Here is a 17,423-nt window from a genome sequence, read left to right as displayed (position 1 = left end):
ATTTGAGTTTAAAGAAAACTCAGATTCTTACATGGGGTGATCCCCTCTTCATATTCGTTCTTGCTTTTCATGTGGGTCATTCTGAGTTTCCACTTCTGTCCATGATATTTATTACTATTCAGGATACCCTCTCTAATCATTCTGCAATCTGGTTTGTTTGGACAAAAGAATTTCTCTGAAGGTATCATTTAGCCAATTCCTATTCTTGGGCTTTCTACCTAAAGTATGAGAAGGATGAATTCCCCTAACTACTTATTCCTTTTTATGTTGAGGCAGTAGTTGAGTTGCATGCTATTGAAATTTTTCCAGCTCTCTACCAAGTACCAGAAGTTTTGAACTGATAACGCCTTGTATTCTCTCCTTAGTTCTTAATACAGGTAAGGGATACATTAGATGAGGTTCTTCTTTCTTGCATTACTCCTAGCACTTTAGACTCCTTTGCAAGATTCTCTTACAGGGAGGAAATATGCTACTGATTCCACAAGTCTCTTTAGTTGTGAATATGCTTGCAGTTGATATTGGTTACATTGGCCAATCTGGTATAGCAGCATGCTTCAGTAGTCTATGGAGACAATGAATCTTCAGCTTAACTCGTTTTATGTGATACTCTGAGTCATGCTGGAATTTATGAAAGGTGGAAACCATTTCCAGATGCACCTGTCTCTTCTTTGAGTGTTTGCTGACTGGAATTGGAATCTTTTGGCCCATATAGTCTGTTGATCTGTGCCTGAAGTATTGTCATGCCTCCTTCCAAGGAACAAGGCTAGCCAGGAGGGCCTGTGGTGACTGAGAAAGGGAACTGCAAGTGGTGTCCTTCACTTTTGCATACATTTTTATCTAGTTTACAAAACTGGGGAGATAGTTAGCTTTTAGGAGATCTTATAATATAAACACGATGTCGTTTTTAGGGAGGTAGGTTACATTTTTGCCTCTTTTTTCTGTTATCTGGTACCTGATCTTTATGACTGAGCAAAAACCTTAGTCTCAGTCTTAAGTCAGATCAGCTTCCCCTGTAGTATATCTACAGGGGATCATCCTTATAAGATCAACTTCTTCATTCATTCTTTGCTAAAAATCCTAACTCTGAGCAACATCAGGCCTCCAAGTGATATAATCATCTCACTGTGGTTTCACTTGACAAAGACATAGTTCTGTCTGTGACATGGTATTCATGACTACAGCATTTTTAAGTATCTCTTGAGGAAAAACAACCAATAAAACATCAGGGACTCCAATATAGGTCAAGCATGAAAAAGTAGTAAAAATTGTAAGACAATTTCTGTGCTTTTTTACCAGTTAGACTAGCAATGACAGCTAAAGAATGTCCCTCAGAAAAGAGTATAGCTGTTTGTGGCCACTGTAGCTCTGGTGTCAAAGAAAGAAGATAGGAGATACTAAGTTCCTTGTTCAAGTTTTTAGTGTTTTTATGCTTGCCTCTATCCGGGTCACTTCCAATTACATGGAATAACAAAGCTCCAAGTCTGTCCTAAAGGGGAAGGGACCTAACCATTTGGATATCTTTGAAAAGAAGAGCCAGACTATTGTAAACTACTAGACCAAACAATCAGACCAACTATCAGACTTCTGTCCATAGTTGCCATGAAGGCTGTGTGGACAGGGTGTCATAGGAAAGAGGAATTAAAATCTGATTGAGGAAAAATTATTTGTATGAACCTCATTTTAGGCAACAAAAAGACGCAGCAAGGTCAGTGCAACTGCTGTGACAACCATCCTTCTTCTAATCACGGAGAACTTCCAGAAGTATAGAAGACAGTTGAAGATCGTCTCTGTGAAAATTCTGATCTATTTAGCCGCAAAAATCAATGAATGCTTGCACTTAAAAGATTCTCGCATCATACTTCCTCTGTGTACAGGCAACCCTCACTTAGCGCTCTTAATTGATTCCAGAAAAACCAAGCGTTAAGCAAAACGAGTGTTAAGCGAAACCAAAATTGTTTTTAATGACCCAAGATGGTGACCGCGAGCATTTTAATGAAAATCGCTGAGCACTAAGTGAAATCAGGTATCAATTTAAAATGAGCATTATAGTGAAATAGTGCTAAGCAAAACAGTGTTAAGTGGGGGTTGCCTGTATTTCACATGCTGTGCTGGGACCCCTGCACAGTTTGGGAAGGAAGTGAGGTTAGAGCATGGGAAATGGGTGCAAGGGTCAACTGGAGCCCCACAGGCTAATGGGAGACACCAAGGAACAAATGCAGGAAGGAAGGATCTCCCACCGCTATCCCCAGCTGACCTAGGAGCTTAGGAAGCACCAGGGCCGCTTCTGCCCCACTCCTGCTGGTGGCTGTGGGGAGCAGCTGCTGGGTGGAGGCCCAGCTGGGGACAGTGGCAGCAAGGGCATATTCCCCCTATCTACACCAAATCCCTGGCCACTCCACCAAGTGTCCCATGTTGGCCTGGGACAGGAACAGGAAGGGTGCCCTGCGCAGCTGCTTGCCATAACCTCTGTCTGGATCAGGAAAGGAGTGGCCCTGGGGCTCCTGCTCTTGGGTCAGCCAGGGACAGTGGTAGCAGCAGACAAGTCCCCTCTCCCTGTATCCAGAGGCATAATTAATAGGCCTGTGCAAACAGGGAAGTATTTGATTCGGATTCACACAATTTGGAGGACAGTGATTCGATTCAGAGATTGGGATCACTGTCCTGAATCTATTTGTCTGATTCGGAAGATTTGGTGCTGATTCAGAGAGATTCGGTGTTTCAGATTGGCTGGGGAGATGCAGGCACAGCCGGGTGGCTATAGATTCTCCTGTGGCTCCTTTCACTGTGCCTGCCTTTCCCTAGGTGGGGGAAGCTGTGGGAGAAGCCCCCATGGCTGCCCTGCCCAGCCCCCACTTGGCCCGAGCTTCCCAGCACTTAAAAAAAAAAAAAAAAAAAAAAAAGAAAAAGAGAGAGAAGAAGAAAAAGCCCACACTCACCAGCTGCACCAGTGGTGAATGGGGATTCTGGGTGCTTGTGGCAGAGCTCCGCCCCTTCCAGCACCTGTGCAGCAGCTGCCGCATGGCACGGGTGCAGCGTGGCTCAGCAGGGCATTGTGTGCTGTCAGGGAGCTGGGCCGCTATGGCTGAGTGGTGGGCTCTGGTTGACATGTGGAGCCACCCAGCTCCCAGGCAAATCCAGTCGGGGGCTGGGTAATCAAGCCAGGAGCTGGGGAATTGAACCACTTCAATTCCCCAGCCCTTGGTTGGATTCCCCAGCCGCCGGCTGGATTTACCTGGGAGCTGGGGTGGCTCCACGTGTCAACCAGAGCCTGGCAGTGTGCAGCCCCAGCACCCTGCCAAGTCACATTGCACGCATGCCATGTGGCAGCTGCTGTGTGGGTGCCAGGCAGTGGGAGGGGGCAATTCCTACTACCCCCCACTGCCCCATGCTGAGCAATGGGGCTCTGCCAGAAGCCCCCATAGGCCCCAATCGCCACTTCTGCAGCCAGTGAGTGCAGGGCTATTTTTTTTAAATGCCAGGAAGCTGGGGCCAGGCAAGCGATATGGCCGGTCAGAGCAGCCATGGGGGCTTCTCCTGCAGCTCCCCGGGCTGTGCCTGCCTTTGCCCTGGCAGGGGGAGCCACAGGGGCTCTGCCCTGCTGCCGCTTGCCCAGCCGGTGCAGGGGGGGCACACAATGCAGGCATTGCTCACTCCAGGTGGCAGCAGGGCATAGCCCCCACTCCCAGTGCTGCCATGCCTGCATCAGCACTGGGAGCAGGGGCTCTGCCCTGCTGCTGCTTGCCAGCTGCCACGGGGGGCATGGGATGTGGGGGCAGCAGTGCTGGGAGTGGAGGCTATGCCCTGCTGCTGCTTGCCCTCTTCCGCCTGGAGCAAGCCATGCCTGCATCCTGCCCTCCCCTGCCCCAGCCAGGTAAGCGGCAGCAGGGCAGAACCCCTGGTCCCGGCGCTGCCGCACCTGCATCCCCCGCCCCTCCCACTCCCCTCTCCAAGTAACACCCCTCCCACCCTGGCTGTGCAGCTTACCCCAGCCCCAGTTCTTCCCTCCCTACTCCCCCAAACCCAACCGGCTTACCAGCTGGAGGCAGCTGTTTGGTCTATGCCCAAACCTCCGAATCGGGCCAGATCTCCTCCAAATCAAATCAGCAACTGAAGCTTTACATAGCTCTAATAATTAACATAGTTTCCTCCATTGGCAAACCCTGCTGGGGTGGTGGTGTGGGACTGGGAACGAAAGTTCAGCTGAGCACTGGAGTTGATTGGGTGATGAGAGAGGGAGTCAAGGGGGTGAGGAGGAGGTCTTACTTGCTTCAGGGACTAAAAGTCTCTGGCTACTCCTGTCACAGTGTCCTGTCCATTCACGGGGAGGGCATTGGGAGCTGGGAGGGTTGCATGTAACCCCTCTGGTGCCAGTAGCATCTGGCATACACAACCCTTTTCAAAATCTTAGATTATGCCAATACTAATAATACCAGTTTGATCTAAATAGTTTTGGTACACAGACCCAGTGAAACTCTAGCTGACATCCAACCTCCATTGATTGTACTTCTAAGTCTGCTTACAGTTTTGCAGAGTAGTAGAAAGATCTTCATCCAGATGCAGTTTTGCTTTACTTCATGACCTGGATATTGCTTGATTAATTAAAATGGAGGAATTTTGCTCCAAAAATGTTCAGGAGATTTTGATTCAGAGTAGAAAAATCTTCACAACAGCTAACTAAAAGGGCCAAGAAGAAAACGTTCACTATTTGGGAGGAGCATCATCATCATCCCACGTAAAATACGATGTTCCTATGCTGTTCGATGTTTTCCCTTTATTAAGAGGGTCAGGATTTCAATTATCTCTATGAGTACAGCTAGCAGCACTATCAGTTCACCCTCTCCTATGCAAGGTCACCCTGTATTCTGACAACTAGCAGATTTCTCAAGGGTTTTATACTTGTATTTTCCCCATTACAGGTGTCCTTTTCCTCCTAGGAGCCTAATGACATTTTAGCTGGTTTGATGGAGTCCTCCTTTGAACCATAAGCATCAGATACTTCATACCACCTCTGCATGAAAACAGACTTTTTAGTGACAATTATAGAAACTCAACAGATAAAGAAATTACAGGTACTCATGGCAGGCTGTCCATACATTGTTTTCAACTATGACAAAGTCTTAACTTAGACTGTATCAGTAATGTCTACCTAAGGTGGTGCCAGACCTGAGCCAACCTATTCAGTTACCCATTTTCTTTTCCTAAGCCTCAGAAGAATGAAAGTGAAATGAAACTCCACACTGGCTATGCCAAGAACCTTTCTTTTTTGGAGCTACAGTACTCCACTTATATCCACTAGTGTAGTAGGGGCCAACCTTTTTAGCAGGCATGCCACAACTTAGCCCTACAGCCTTTCCAGATGCCCCTCTGATCCCTTTTCCTTGCCCTATTGGCTGTTCTGCTCCCTGTCTGATCTGTTGCTTTGCTTTTTGTTACCTGCCCTGTTCTTGCTGCCCAGTCTGCTTCTATTTTCTGTTCTACCTGCCACATGCCCAGTCTGCTGTGCGCCACACGAAGGCTGCCTGTGGCACACATGCGTAGATTGACCACCCCTGCATTAGTGTGCAATTTACTTAACTACATAAACCAAGACCAGTTCCTTATAGTACACTCTGGTTGTCTGCACATCTGCTAAGAGCATAAACCAGACAAGTTCATACTTCTTTGTAACTTACTGTACTTCCTTTAACTGTTCCAGAAACAGTGAAGGGTACCACCTGTCAAAGGGTCATATAAGAAGCCTTGAAAACGAGAGGAGCTGGTCAGTCATGGGACTGCTAATACTACAGTACTGACACAGCACCAGCTTCTTAATGAGCATTGATGGATGGTTTACATTATGTTTGGATAAATACAATGCATTATGTTTGGAAAGTGCCTAGTCTTTGCTCATGCAGTTGAATGGAGTATGCAGTTGAATGGAGTAAATATTCAGGATCTAGATTATGGAATGCTTTGAAATGAAGACATAGGTCCACTGATCTCAGATTGTATTGAACTATAGCTAGAAGAAAACCTCCCAGTCAGGTTACAGCTTATTCCACAAGGATCTATGCAGCTTCTTCCTGAAGTATTCCTATTTCTGACATTTGTAGAAAAGCTACCTGCGTTCATAGAGGCAGCGCTATATTACAATCAGTATTTAAATAGATTGAAGGATGCATCTCTAGGATCAAGTTACTGTGTAAAAGTCACCAAGGGTAGAGTACAGATAGAAGAGCACTTGTAGAAGAAAAAAATGGTAACTTGCAATGATGATGGTAGTTCTGTGCCTAGATTCTGCTTGCCACCTATGTTCTGAATTGGCAAAGGAATTGAGAATCTGCTCTGCCCTTTTTATGCCTTTGGGAATGAGTGTGAAAGCACTGAGGCCCCCTCTACACGTTACACTTAAGGTATGATTAACCAGGTAATCGCACCTTAAGTTGTGACCCAGCTACACATCAGTATTCAATGGCGTGATAAAACAAGTGATACGCTACAAAGTTATTCCACAAAAAACGGTTAATAACTTTGTAGCTTGTTCTAAGCAAGCTGTTAACGGAACATGTTGCTAAGTGCTCCCCTGTGGCTGGGAGCCCCATCAACCAGTGGCCCAAGCAGCTGATAAGGCTCACAGTGATGGCAGTATTGTCAACTGAGCCTTGTTGGCTGTGGGGCTCACAATGTGGGCAGCATAGCTGGTCATGTGGCTTGCAGTAGGGCAGCTTTCTTCCCACTGGAAGTCCTGCAACTCCCACTGTGAACCCTGCAGCTGATGTCAGCTGTGGAGCTCACAGTCGGGGCAGTGCCAGGAGCTTTGTGAGCCCTGCTGAGCTCTGTCAGCCATGGGGTTCACAGCTGTGGGAGGTGGTGCAGGGGGAGTCCGGGATTGTGATCCCAGGCTCCACTTGCACTGGCAGTATAAAATGATGGAACCTGCATGATCCCATTGTACATCCTGTCTTGCGTGCCTTGTAGCATGGCAGGAGGCACGATTGTATAGATTGCATGTTAGAACCCATTGCATCTTTACCTGCATGTGTAGAGGGGCCCTGAGTTTGCAGACATAGTACAGTGGCCACTGCTAGCCAAAAATTCCAGGTGCTGGTGCACAAGATGCATGCATCCCCAAGAGAGGAATACACAGAGACGGTACATCTGAAGAGCAACAGTTACTGAGCAACCTTTTTTCCAAGCAATATAGTATGTTTGTCTGACAAGCGCAGTGATTCAGCAGGATAACCTGCTCCATTGCCACTAAAAGGGAATATCTGGATTGAAGATAAGAAATCCTGAGTTTATTTTTATGGAAGTAGCCTGACTGACTGGGTTTAATAAGATGAGTTTATGATATTTCAGGGTCTCTTTTTTTGGCGAGTGACCCATATCTCTGCCCAGGTGTTAAAAAGAAAACTGCTGATCTGTTTTTATATTAATATGGCTGGTATCGTATTTTGTCTTCATGGTCTTGTGCTGAACAGCTAGTTTTTAATTTCCTAGTGGAAAGGGATTATATGTCCCTTCCCTTTTAGCTATCCTTCACCCTCATTTATTTTAGAGTTGAAACAAATATTCACTTAGTGGTGAGACCTGCTTCATACTAAGAGGGAAAACATTGTAATTTGAGGATCTTCCTATCTTAAACTAGTTCACAAGAGAGTTTGTTTCAATAGGTTATTTAAAATTTCTGATTAGTTGCATAAACAAGCTTTTGGAGCCAGTTTGCTAATAGGTGTTTTCCACATCTTCAGTCCCAGAGTAATACAGAAAATATATCTTTTTCTTGTTAGCAGTCTAAGTGATATATTGCTGGCCAAACCTATATGATTGTACACTTTCTTTTTGAGGTGTGAAGTGCTTCAAAGTTATATTAAACCACTTCAGAAATGTTCATGTTTGTTTGAATTATAAACTCAATAAAAAACTCAAGTATTCCTTGAAGTACTTTATTCCTAAAAAAAAACAGTATACAGTCACATAAGGGAAAAGAAAAGAAAAGCAAAACCATTTTTTTTTAAATTGGATAAGGAAGTGGATAACCAGGAGCCTGACCATATTATCTTTTGAGGTTTGGTCAGCAATATATAACTTCATCTCAAACTGTAGACCTGCAGCCTTAGAAAAAAGAAACCACTTACCTATAGTTGAGCTTCTCCAAAAATATTAGCTAACTAGATTCCAGCTTGTTAAGAAGACATTTGGCCAGCCTGTTGGGTATAAAAACAATAAAACATTTCTGCTGTGAATCATACTTAAAGGTTGGGGAATTCCTTGTCCAGTTCATCAAAATACTGAAGCTGGTAAGGAGCACAAAGGTTGGTTTCCCTGTAAAACCCAACAGATTCTCACCAAGCCAAAAATCTTTAAGAACTAGTGAGGGAGAACTCTAGCTATCTTGTGCTGGAAACACACCACACCTATAAATAATCAAAAGAGATCCTTGGAAATGTTAAACTACACACAGTTAATTTTATTTTTTTTTCCTATAAATATTTCATGAGAACAAGATCAGCAACATGTATTTTAAGTCTTGCAAAGTGTTTTAGATCTCATTCAGGACAGTCTTTTAAATGTTGTGGATTTTTTTGTGTACAGGAAACTTAGGGACACTTTAATTCATTGTTGGAGAGTTACTTAAAGATCTTGCATAATCGTTGTTGTATTCTTTGAGTGAATGCTTTCTTATTGACAGAGATAATTATTTTTCAAAGTGATCTTTTTGAGGAATTGTATACTGCATAATCTTATATATATAATGCTAGATGAATACAGTATTTAACAATGCTGCAAAAATTTATTTCCTGTATAAACAATTGACGGGGGGGCTACTTTAAATGTTCATAGTTTAGTTGTACTATTTATCTTACCTTGAAGCATACAAACTAACATTACGAATTGTCAAATCCATATGGGATGAAGTCTGGCTCATTTGCAGTAACAAAATGCCTTTGAGATGTTGGTACAGTGGCATCCTGTAAATCTGGATCCATTCATTGAAAACAAAAAAGTTAGAAATTCCATATAGCTAGGTTGTTTGGTTTTTTTATAGGAAATGAGCCTAGCAACTAGCTGTAGCAGAGTTAAGCTGCTTTTTCTTTTCTCAATAAGTAGCAAGATAAAATATCTCAATTCTCAAGGCTCTGTAAGAAGCTGCTATACAGCAGGTTTAGTCTCTTGTCTCAGTCTTAGGTACTGAGATAAAATTCACCTATACAGAGGGCCCTTATGAGGCTTGTAGTTTCATTAAGTCCATCAAAATGTGATTTCAGTGGTGTATAACTTGAAGTGGGCATTTCTTATGGATAAGGCATCTCCATAACATCTCTAGTTTCTGTATGTAACAAGATATACTTTGAAAACTGGAATCTTTGCACAGCATGATCGGTGAACAAGAAGATACCATTGGGGGGGGAGAGGAGGGAGGTTGGTTTTTTTACAATGTTTTCTTTCAGATTATTTTGAAAAATTTATCTATGGCATGATCCTACAAAATTGACGGTGGCTTTCCAGGTGGCGAACTGAGACTCACTTCATTATCCATAATGTATTCATTTTACGTCCTTATCTTCTCATCTGTCTCTTATCTGATTTTCCACCTATTGCATATTGCACTTACCTGAGTATTCTGGGACAGGAAATAAATACCTTACATGTTTGTACAGTTCCTAGCACAATGCAGTTCTGATCATTGTTTGGAGCTTTTGTGTCCTATTGTAACAATTGTCAATTGATATTGGCTTAGCAAATAATTTGTCCTATGAAGTAGATTTAATTGCTCTTTATCTACAAAATTGAATGTGCATTTATTGGAGATATCCAATTCTTGCTGATGTCATAATTCAGTTATATTGTTCATGCACTTGTGAAAGCTTGAGGCTTTCGTCTTTTAACTAAAGCTATGCGTGTTGCCTTTTTATGACAACTGTTTAATTTCTGACACGTTATTGGTTGACATTGTTCTTCCCTCTTCTGCTTTAACCTTGCACAATTAAACACAAAATTTACTTGTCTTGTCTTACCATCATACTGCTGATTTAAAAACAAAACCAAACAAAACAAAAAAACCATTATAGTGGTTTAATTGGCCATCAGAAAACTTTCTGTAAGTAAACAGCTGGGTATAATTTTGTAAGGGCACAAATGCATTATTTTAGTTTGTGTAGCATCTTTCAGACAAATTATATCAGCACTTTGCAAATGTAAAATGCAACTCTTTATGGTAAAAATAAAGTTGCTGGGGGGATGGGGAATGGGGACTAAGTCACTGAGAAGTATAAGAGAAATGAGTTCCTTCTACTGAAACACATTATTTGTTTCTTTTTTCAGTTGCTGATATGTGTTCAAGATGAGTGGGATGGGAGAAAATTCCTCTGACCCATCTAGGGCAGAGTCAAGGAAGCGAAAGGAATGTCCTGATCAGCTTGGACCCAGGTTAGACCACTTAAGTTTTGAAGACCTTTGGGAAAAATACATCAGTGTATACATGCTAAGTATTTTTATTTAAGTATTTGTCCTAGTAGATAACACTGCAGTTGCAAATGCCTGTTATGTGCATTGGATCAGAAGCTATGAACAGCACGCTGTTAGGCTAAATCTGCCCCTGTCTGGACTGCTGTTCCCTGTGATGGGGAGAGAGAACCAGGCTGCTACCACTTAGCGAATCTTCTATAAAATGTAGCTAATTAGGGTCTAGTTCCCTAAAAATTCTCCCTTGAAGCACTTTTTAAAAAAGCTTTTCCTTAAATATATTCTGTTCTGTAAGACAAAACAAATCAAAACTTTTTTCCCCTCAACATTTTGTACCAGCATTTCAGTAGAATGGGATCATAGGAAGTAGGGCTAGAAGGCACCTCATGATTTCATCAGTCCAGCTCCACACTGAAGGCAGGATGGTCCCTGACTTAAACCATCCTAGGCAACAGTCCAAACTTTTCTTGAAAATTTTCAAGGATAGAGTCCACAGTTTCACTAGGTAGCCTGTTACAATGCCTAACCATCCACATAATCAGAAAGTTCCTCCTGCTCACCAACCTAAATTTCCCCTGCTGCAGTTTGAGGCAGTTGCTCCTACTTCTGTCCCCTACTGCCACAGCTCAATCTGCCCTTCTGGTATTTGAAGACTGTTATCAAATCCCCTTTCAGTCTTCTCTTCTCCAGATTTAAATTACCCTAATTCATTCAGCCTTTCTTCATAAGTCTTGCTTCCCAGGCCTCTAATCATTTTTGTTGCTCTGTACCGAACTCTTTCAAATCTATCCACATTCTTCTTGAAGTGTGGGCCCAAAACTGGCCACAGTGATGAGGCATCACTAGCGCTGAACAGAGCTGAAGAATCTCTTCCCTTGATTTGAAAGTGACACTACTATTCATATAACCCAGCATGCTGTTGGCTTTTTTGCAACAGGAGTCCCACTGCTGGCTCATATTCAACTTATGGTCTATTGTAACCTTCTCTGTGCTACTTGCAGCCTAGCCAATCATTCCCCATCTGTATTTGTGCATGCATTTGTGTTTGTACAAGGTACAGGACTTTGAACTTGTCCTTGTTGAATCTCATCTGATTGATTGCAAGCCATTTCTCCAGTCTTTCCAGGCCATTCTGGATTGTAGCCCTAGTCTCTAGAGTATCTACCATTCCACCTAACTTGGTGTTTCCACCTGGAAATTTGCTAAGTGTGCACTCAGTCCCATCATCCAAATCATTAATTAAGATGTTGAACAATAAGATGTTAGACGCACCTCTTGAGAGGTCCACTTGATGCCTTCTCCCAACTAGATATTTGACCCACTGATGACTGCTTGAAGCAGTTACATATCCACCTTACAGTATTCATCTACTCTGTATTTCCTTAGTTTGTTAATGAGAAGGTCATGTGAGACAGTGTCAAAAACGTAGCTAAACTCATAGTATATCACATCCATTAATTTCTCCCTATCCAAAGAGCCTGTCAACTTAACAGAAGGAAACCAGGTTGGTAAAGCATGAGTTGCTCTTGATCAATCCATTCTGGACTCAGGCACCAGAACACCTTGTTCTCATGTAGGTGCTTCACAATAGATTCCTTGAGGACTTGCTCCACGATCTTCCCTGGTATCGATGTCAGACCAACTGGTCTGTAATTCCCTGGATCCTCCTCCTCCCCTTCTTAAGGATCGGCAGGATATTTGCCTTTTTCCAGTCATCTGGTGACCTGACCCAACCTCCACAGGAGCTCAAAGAGGGTAGCTAATGGCTCTGAAATTACATAATAGAAGTCGGAGAAAATCCGGGTTGGAGGAGACCCCAGGATGCCATCCAGTCCAACTCCCTGCTCAAAGCAGGACCATCACTAACTAGATCATCCCAGACAAAGCTTTGTCTAGCCAGGTCTTGAAAACCCACAAGGATGGTGATCCCACCTCTCTGGGTAACCTGTTCCAGTGTTTAACTACCCTCCTAGAGAGAAAATTCTTCCTAATATCTAACCTAAACTTTGCTTGCTACAGCTTGAGACTGTTGCTCTTGCTACTGACATATTTATGGAAACCCTTCTTGTTACCCTTCACATTGCTTGCTAGCTGCAACTCCAATTGTGCTTTGGCCTTCGTGACTTCATCCCTTCAATGCATACTTCATGTATTGGGATGGTTTCATAGAAATTGAAGAAAATTAGGGTTTCTACTGACTTAGGTCCGTTTGTTTATAGATTTGTATAGGATGGTTTGGATAGGGATACTGAAGGAATTGACATGTTAGTTCCTTTAGTAACCTGGGGTACATCCCATCTATCCCTGACAATTTGAAAGCATCTAGCTACTCTAAGTAATCCCTAACCTGTTTTGCCATTACTGTAGGCTATTTGTCTTTCACTGTCTTTGCTGCCAAAGATGACTGCACTGATCATCTGGTAGCTGCCCCCATTTGTGAAGAGTGAAGTAAAATTAAATATTTGAGCTTCCTGTGCAGCATCTGTAACTAGATTACCTTCTGCATTCTATAAGGGACCTATGGTTTCTTTGGTCCTCCTCTTACTCTTGACAGTCGCAGAATACCTTTTTAGTGCATTTTATACCTCTTGCTGGTTGCATTGCAAATTGTGCCTTGGCCTTCTTGATTTTTTCCCTGTGATACTCTTATACTCTTCCCTAATGCTATAATCAAGTTTCTACTTTTTGTAGGATTCCTTTGAGTTTCAGATCTTTGAAGAGATTGCTGTCAAACCAGGCTGGCCTCCCATTCTTCCTTCTAAGGATGGTTTGCTCCTTCTCCCTTAAAAGAGCCTCTCTGAAGTACAGCCAGCTCTCCTGGACTCTTTCCCCTCTGACTTGCCTCCCAAGAGATCCTGCCCACCAGTTTCCTGAGTGTGCCAAAGTCTGCTTTTCTGAAGTCCAGTGTCTTTATTCTGCTACTCTTCTTTCTTCCTTATCGTAGGAACTTGAACTCTATCATTTTGTGGTCATAGAGAATCATAGAGAACTAGGGCTGGAATGAACCTCCATAGGACATCTGGTCTAACCCCTGCTTGAAGCAGAATTATCCCTATCAAAATCACCCTGTACAAATTAATTTTCTAACCTTGTAGCAAACCTATGCAGTCAACCCTGACACAACACAAGACAACACCCTAACCTGCCACAGGTAAAGCAAGGGGACCATAGTGGTCAACATCATGCTGCTGTGAAGATTGTTAATACGCTCCCAAGAGATCCCAGGAAGATGGCCATGTGCCCCTGCTACAGAAAAAGGCAAAACCCCCTACAGTCCATACCGATCTGACCATGGAGTAAAATATCCTTCCTGACCCCAAATATTGCAGTTGTTCTGATCCTCAGTAGAGAGGTAAGTCCCTCTAGCTAGAAGCCTCCAACTTTAAGTCCCAGCAAGAGCATTGGCACACTTAAGTCAAAATTCCTGGGTTTGGCTGCAGCCAACACCCACTGTCCCTGAGGAAGGCTTAAAAAAACAAACACCCCTGACACATCTAGCAGAAAGCTGGGGGAGGAAGGAGGGGGGTGCATGTGGAATTCCCTCCTAGTCCGATTCAGCAACCATTAAAGCCCAGATTCATGGGGAATATGCGTTGCAGAACAGAGGCACGGCTATGCCTAGATCATCCCTGACCAGTGGCTGCCCAGCCTCTCCTTGAACACCTCCAGTGATTAGACAGTCCACAGCTTCCCTAGGCAGTCTGTCCTAACGCTGAAGAAATTTTTCCTAATGTCCAGTCTAAACATACTTTTCTACAACTTCAGGCTATTGCTCCATTTCCTATTGTCTGCAGCAAAAGAGGAAAGAAGCTTTCCTTCTTTCTGGCAGCTCTTCAAGTATTTGAAGACTGCTGTTAATGTCCCTTCTTAAGCAACTTTTCTGCAAGCTGAATATGCCTAGCTCCTTCAGCCTTTCCTCGTATGACTTACCTTCCAAATCCTTTATCAAACTTGTTGCCCACCTCTGGACCCTCTCTGACTTTTCCATGTCCTTTTTAAAATGTGGAGCCAAAAACTGCACATAATACTGTACATGAAGCCTAACTTATGCTGAGTGGAGAGGCACTGTTACCTCCTGTGTGTTGCACCTAATGTAGCTGCATCTGTTGATGCTGCCCAAAACCATATTTGCCTTTTGTACAGTTGCATCACACTGCAGACTCGCATTAAGTCTGTGATCTACCAAGCGACCTAGATCCTTCTCTATGTTGCCGCCATCTGACTAGGTATCATTGTCACCTAAGTTACCTTCCACCTTCACATTCTCAATTCTTCCCAGTTTATAAGCAGAAAGTTGAGAAGAGCTTCCTACCTGGTAGGTCTCTCTACCACATACATCAAAAAATTTTATCACCAACACACCCCGAGAATTTGCTGAACTGCTTGTGCATTGCTATATTTCCCTCTCAGTAGATGTCCTAATTAAAATCCCCCCATGGGAACTGGGTCCTGTGATTTGGAAGCTTCTATCAGTTGACAAAGGCCTCATCCACCTCCTCCTGGTTCAAAGTCATCAAAGTCAGAGGCATATTCAAAGTCATCAGGCTTCAAGTATTGCCTTTCTTGTGATGCCCTCATTCTCCTAACAAAGTAGTGGTTCTCAACCTCAAGAAATACCAGCTCTCAGCTTTCACTCGTTTCTTGACTATGGAAAAGTAATAGAAGAGTTTTGTTGCAAAGAACTTGGAAGGACCACAACAAGTCAAAATGTTTTTGACACTATTTGAAATATCTGGGTTTATCTTGTGAATCCTGTTTAGGTGTTTGTCAGAGCACCCTGGTAGAGAATCACTGTTTTAGTGTGTTATAGCTGTTTTATTATGAGAGAGATGAGAAGGGCTTCATGGCTTCAGGTGCTAGGTATCCCAACATGTACAAAATATCATAGAATATTTTACGTTTGAAGACACTGACATGTTTATCAATTATGCAGGCCCTAGTACTGCTCAAAAATGTTAGGCCCACTTTGATATTATTAGTCTCCCAGCTTTGAGAAGTCAGCCTTCTGATATCAGCCTTAGACCCAGTAGAGAATCTGTTAACCTACTGATTATTTTCCAAGGAAGGAAAACAGATTTTCTTGGAAGATTTTAACCATTTTCTACAGTTGATAGCCACAGTGGAATGTGGTTCATAGCTCTTGACATGTAAGAATTATATGCAATCCATCTAGCGCACAGGAAGTATCTCCAATTCATTGTATGATCCGACTTTTATCAATCCAAGGTACAGTTGAGCTTTTCACAGCATCAGAAAGAGTCACAAAATGTCAAGTGGTGGTGGCTACACGGTTAAGAAAGGAAAAGGCACTCGTATCAATCCATATCTATCAAACAGAAGATTTTCCTACTGGGAATTCACCACAGCCCTAAACTCCTGCCTTAGGTGTTCAAAGATATATGTCAACAAATCATTACATCAGCCATCAAAGACAAGAGAATTCATCAGATCATCAAGGCATATTTTCCAGAACGAGTCACTCTTATCCATTCAATTTGAGTCCAGCATCAAAATCTGTCAACCACGATACACATCTGCCTTTACATTGAGGCCCTGTATTGTAATTGTGAGACATCCATCTGCATCCATTAGAGGAATGGCTGAAGTCTGTGTAACAACCTACAAAACATTAAATTCATGATTGTACATACTTTCATCTTGTATCCTGCCTTCATTAACTCAGTGGAGGAATGCACAGAATTGTCAAAAATAGTAAACTTCCCCACATTTTTACTTTAAAAGGTACATATTAGTTGCATCAGGAATAGGTTAGGCTATTTCCTTGGATCTGTTTTCAATATATGGATTCCAGAAGGAGGTGAGTCTTCATATAAAATTCCTAAAATTTGAGACAATCCTCCTAGCTTTCATGAATTCCATTTCATAGATCTTCACAGGTAATGTGTGTAATATATTATGTAAATCAATAGGGAAGTGTCCAGTCACCACCTTTGTCAGGCTTCAGTCAGATTGGCTAGGTGCAGACAGTGAAAAAGCCCAAGGCTGAATTGATTCAGTCTTTGTAGGTTAGTTTAAACAGCACAGATTAAATTGAAACAGAATTGAACAGGCATTTACCTTTGATTCAGGAAATGCAGCCACATGCTTGCAGTGGCTCATGCCAGAAGTCAGGGGGGAGGGCAGGCACCAGAGCATGGCTTTTTGGCTGTGTGTTCATGTCTATTTCCTAATGCCCTCAAGCTGTCTGGGATTTGCAGTCCAGAATTAAACAGCAGGACTCTGCAGGGTTACTCATCACTTCTTCCTGCTTCCAGGTGTCTGGGATTTTTAGTCCACAGTCACAGCCAGCAGTAAGTTTGAGCAGGGAAAGTGGGGTTTAACCCCTCCTCTCTGGCCCCAGATGCCAGCTGGGGTTTGCTGGGGTGGGGAGGGGAGGCAGTCCCACCCTCCAATAGACTGCTCTGCCTCCTCAGCTGGGTTTGCCCTGCTCCACCCACTTGTCAGCCGGCCGTCACTGCTCCAGCTAGGGAGCAGAGGGCTGGGGCCAGCCCTCTCTCTGGAGCAGACAGCACAGCCCAGCTGTCCCTCTCATCCATTTCCTCCAATCCTTTTGATACCCAAAATGATAGGAAAAATCAAATAGGACAGCTGTACTGATCCTTATTACATAATTATTCCCTGACAGGTTCTGGCTGTGTGATTGTATGCCAAATATCAACTTGACTATTGACACTTACTGACATAATATCACAAAACTAGGGATAAATTCTATATCTCAATACAAAATCACCAAACTTAACCTGGATTTTAGGTAGCTAAAAACTATTATTAGAGAGTGCTCACTAGGACTGTGAGAAATCCTGTTCCAAAGTTGGAAGCCTTCCAGAAGGAAAACCTTCTTAAAGTGGAAGATTTGCTGTCTGCCCTCACCCTATAACTCAAAACCACTTCATTTCTTCGGAAATTCTCTCAAGGTCTATCCTGAAAGAATCTCCACGTGCCACCATTCAATCCGG

The 17,423-nt window shown here is 43.1% G+C and overlaps 1 protein-coding gene across 4 annotated transcripts in view; it reads left to right on the top strand.

The window, feature by feature from the left end:
* The window catches only part of NCOA2 (nuclear receptor coactivator 2), a 328,149-nt gene that overhangs the window by 157,358 nt on the left and 153,368 nt on the right, over positions 1-17,423 (top strand). For all 4 annotated transcript variants that reach the window (XR_002099516.1, XM_019527776.1, XM_019527778.1 and 1 more), the window contains one exon: positions 10,306-10,410. Coding sequence is in view for 3 of the 4 variants with exons in the window: in XM_019527776.1 (XP_019383321.1) it covers positions 10,325-10,410 (86 nt within the window). In the remaining variant the exon portion in view is untranslated. The remainder of the gene's footprint in view (positions 1-10,305; positions 10,411-17,423) is intronic.

This window comes from Gavialis gangeticus, unplaced genomic scaffold (genome assembly GCF_001723915.1).
Source record: "Gavialis gangeticus isolate Ggan-Ray unplaced genomic scaffold, GavGan_comp1, whole genome shotgun sequence".
Lineage (NCBI taxonomy): Eukaryota > Metazoa > Chordata > Crocodylia > Gavialidae > Gavialis > Gavialis gangeticus.
Note: the sequence above shows the minus strand (reverse complement) of the source record. Positions and strands in the feature narration are given on the sequence as shown.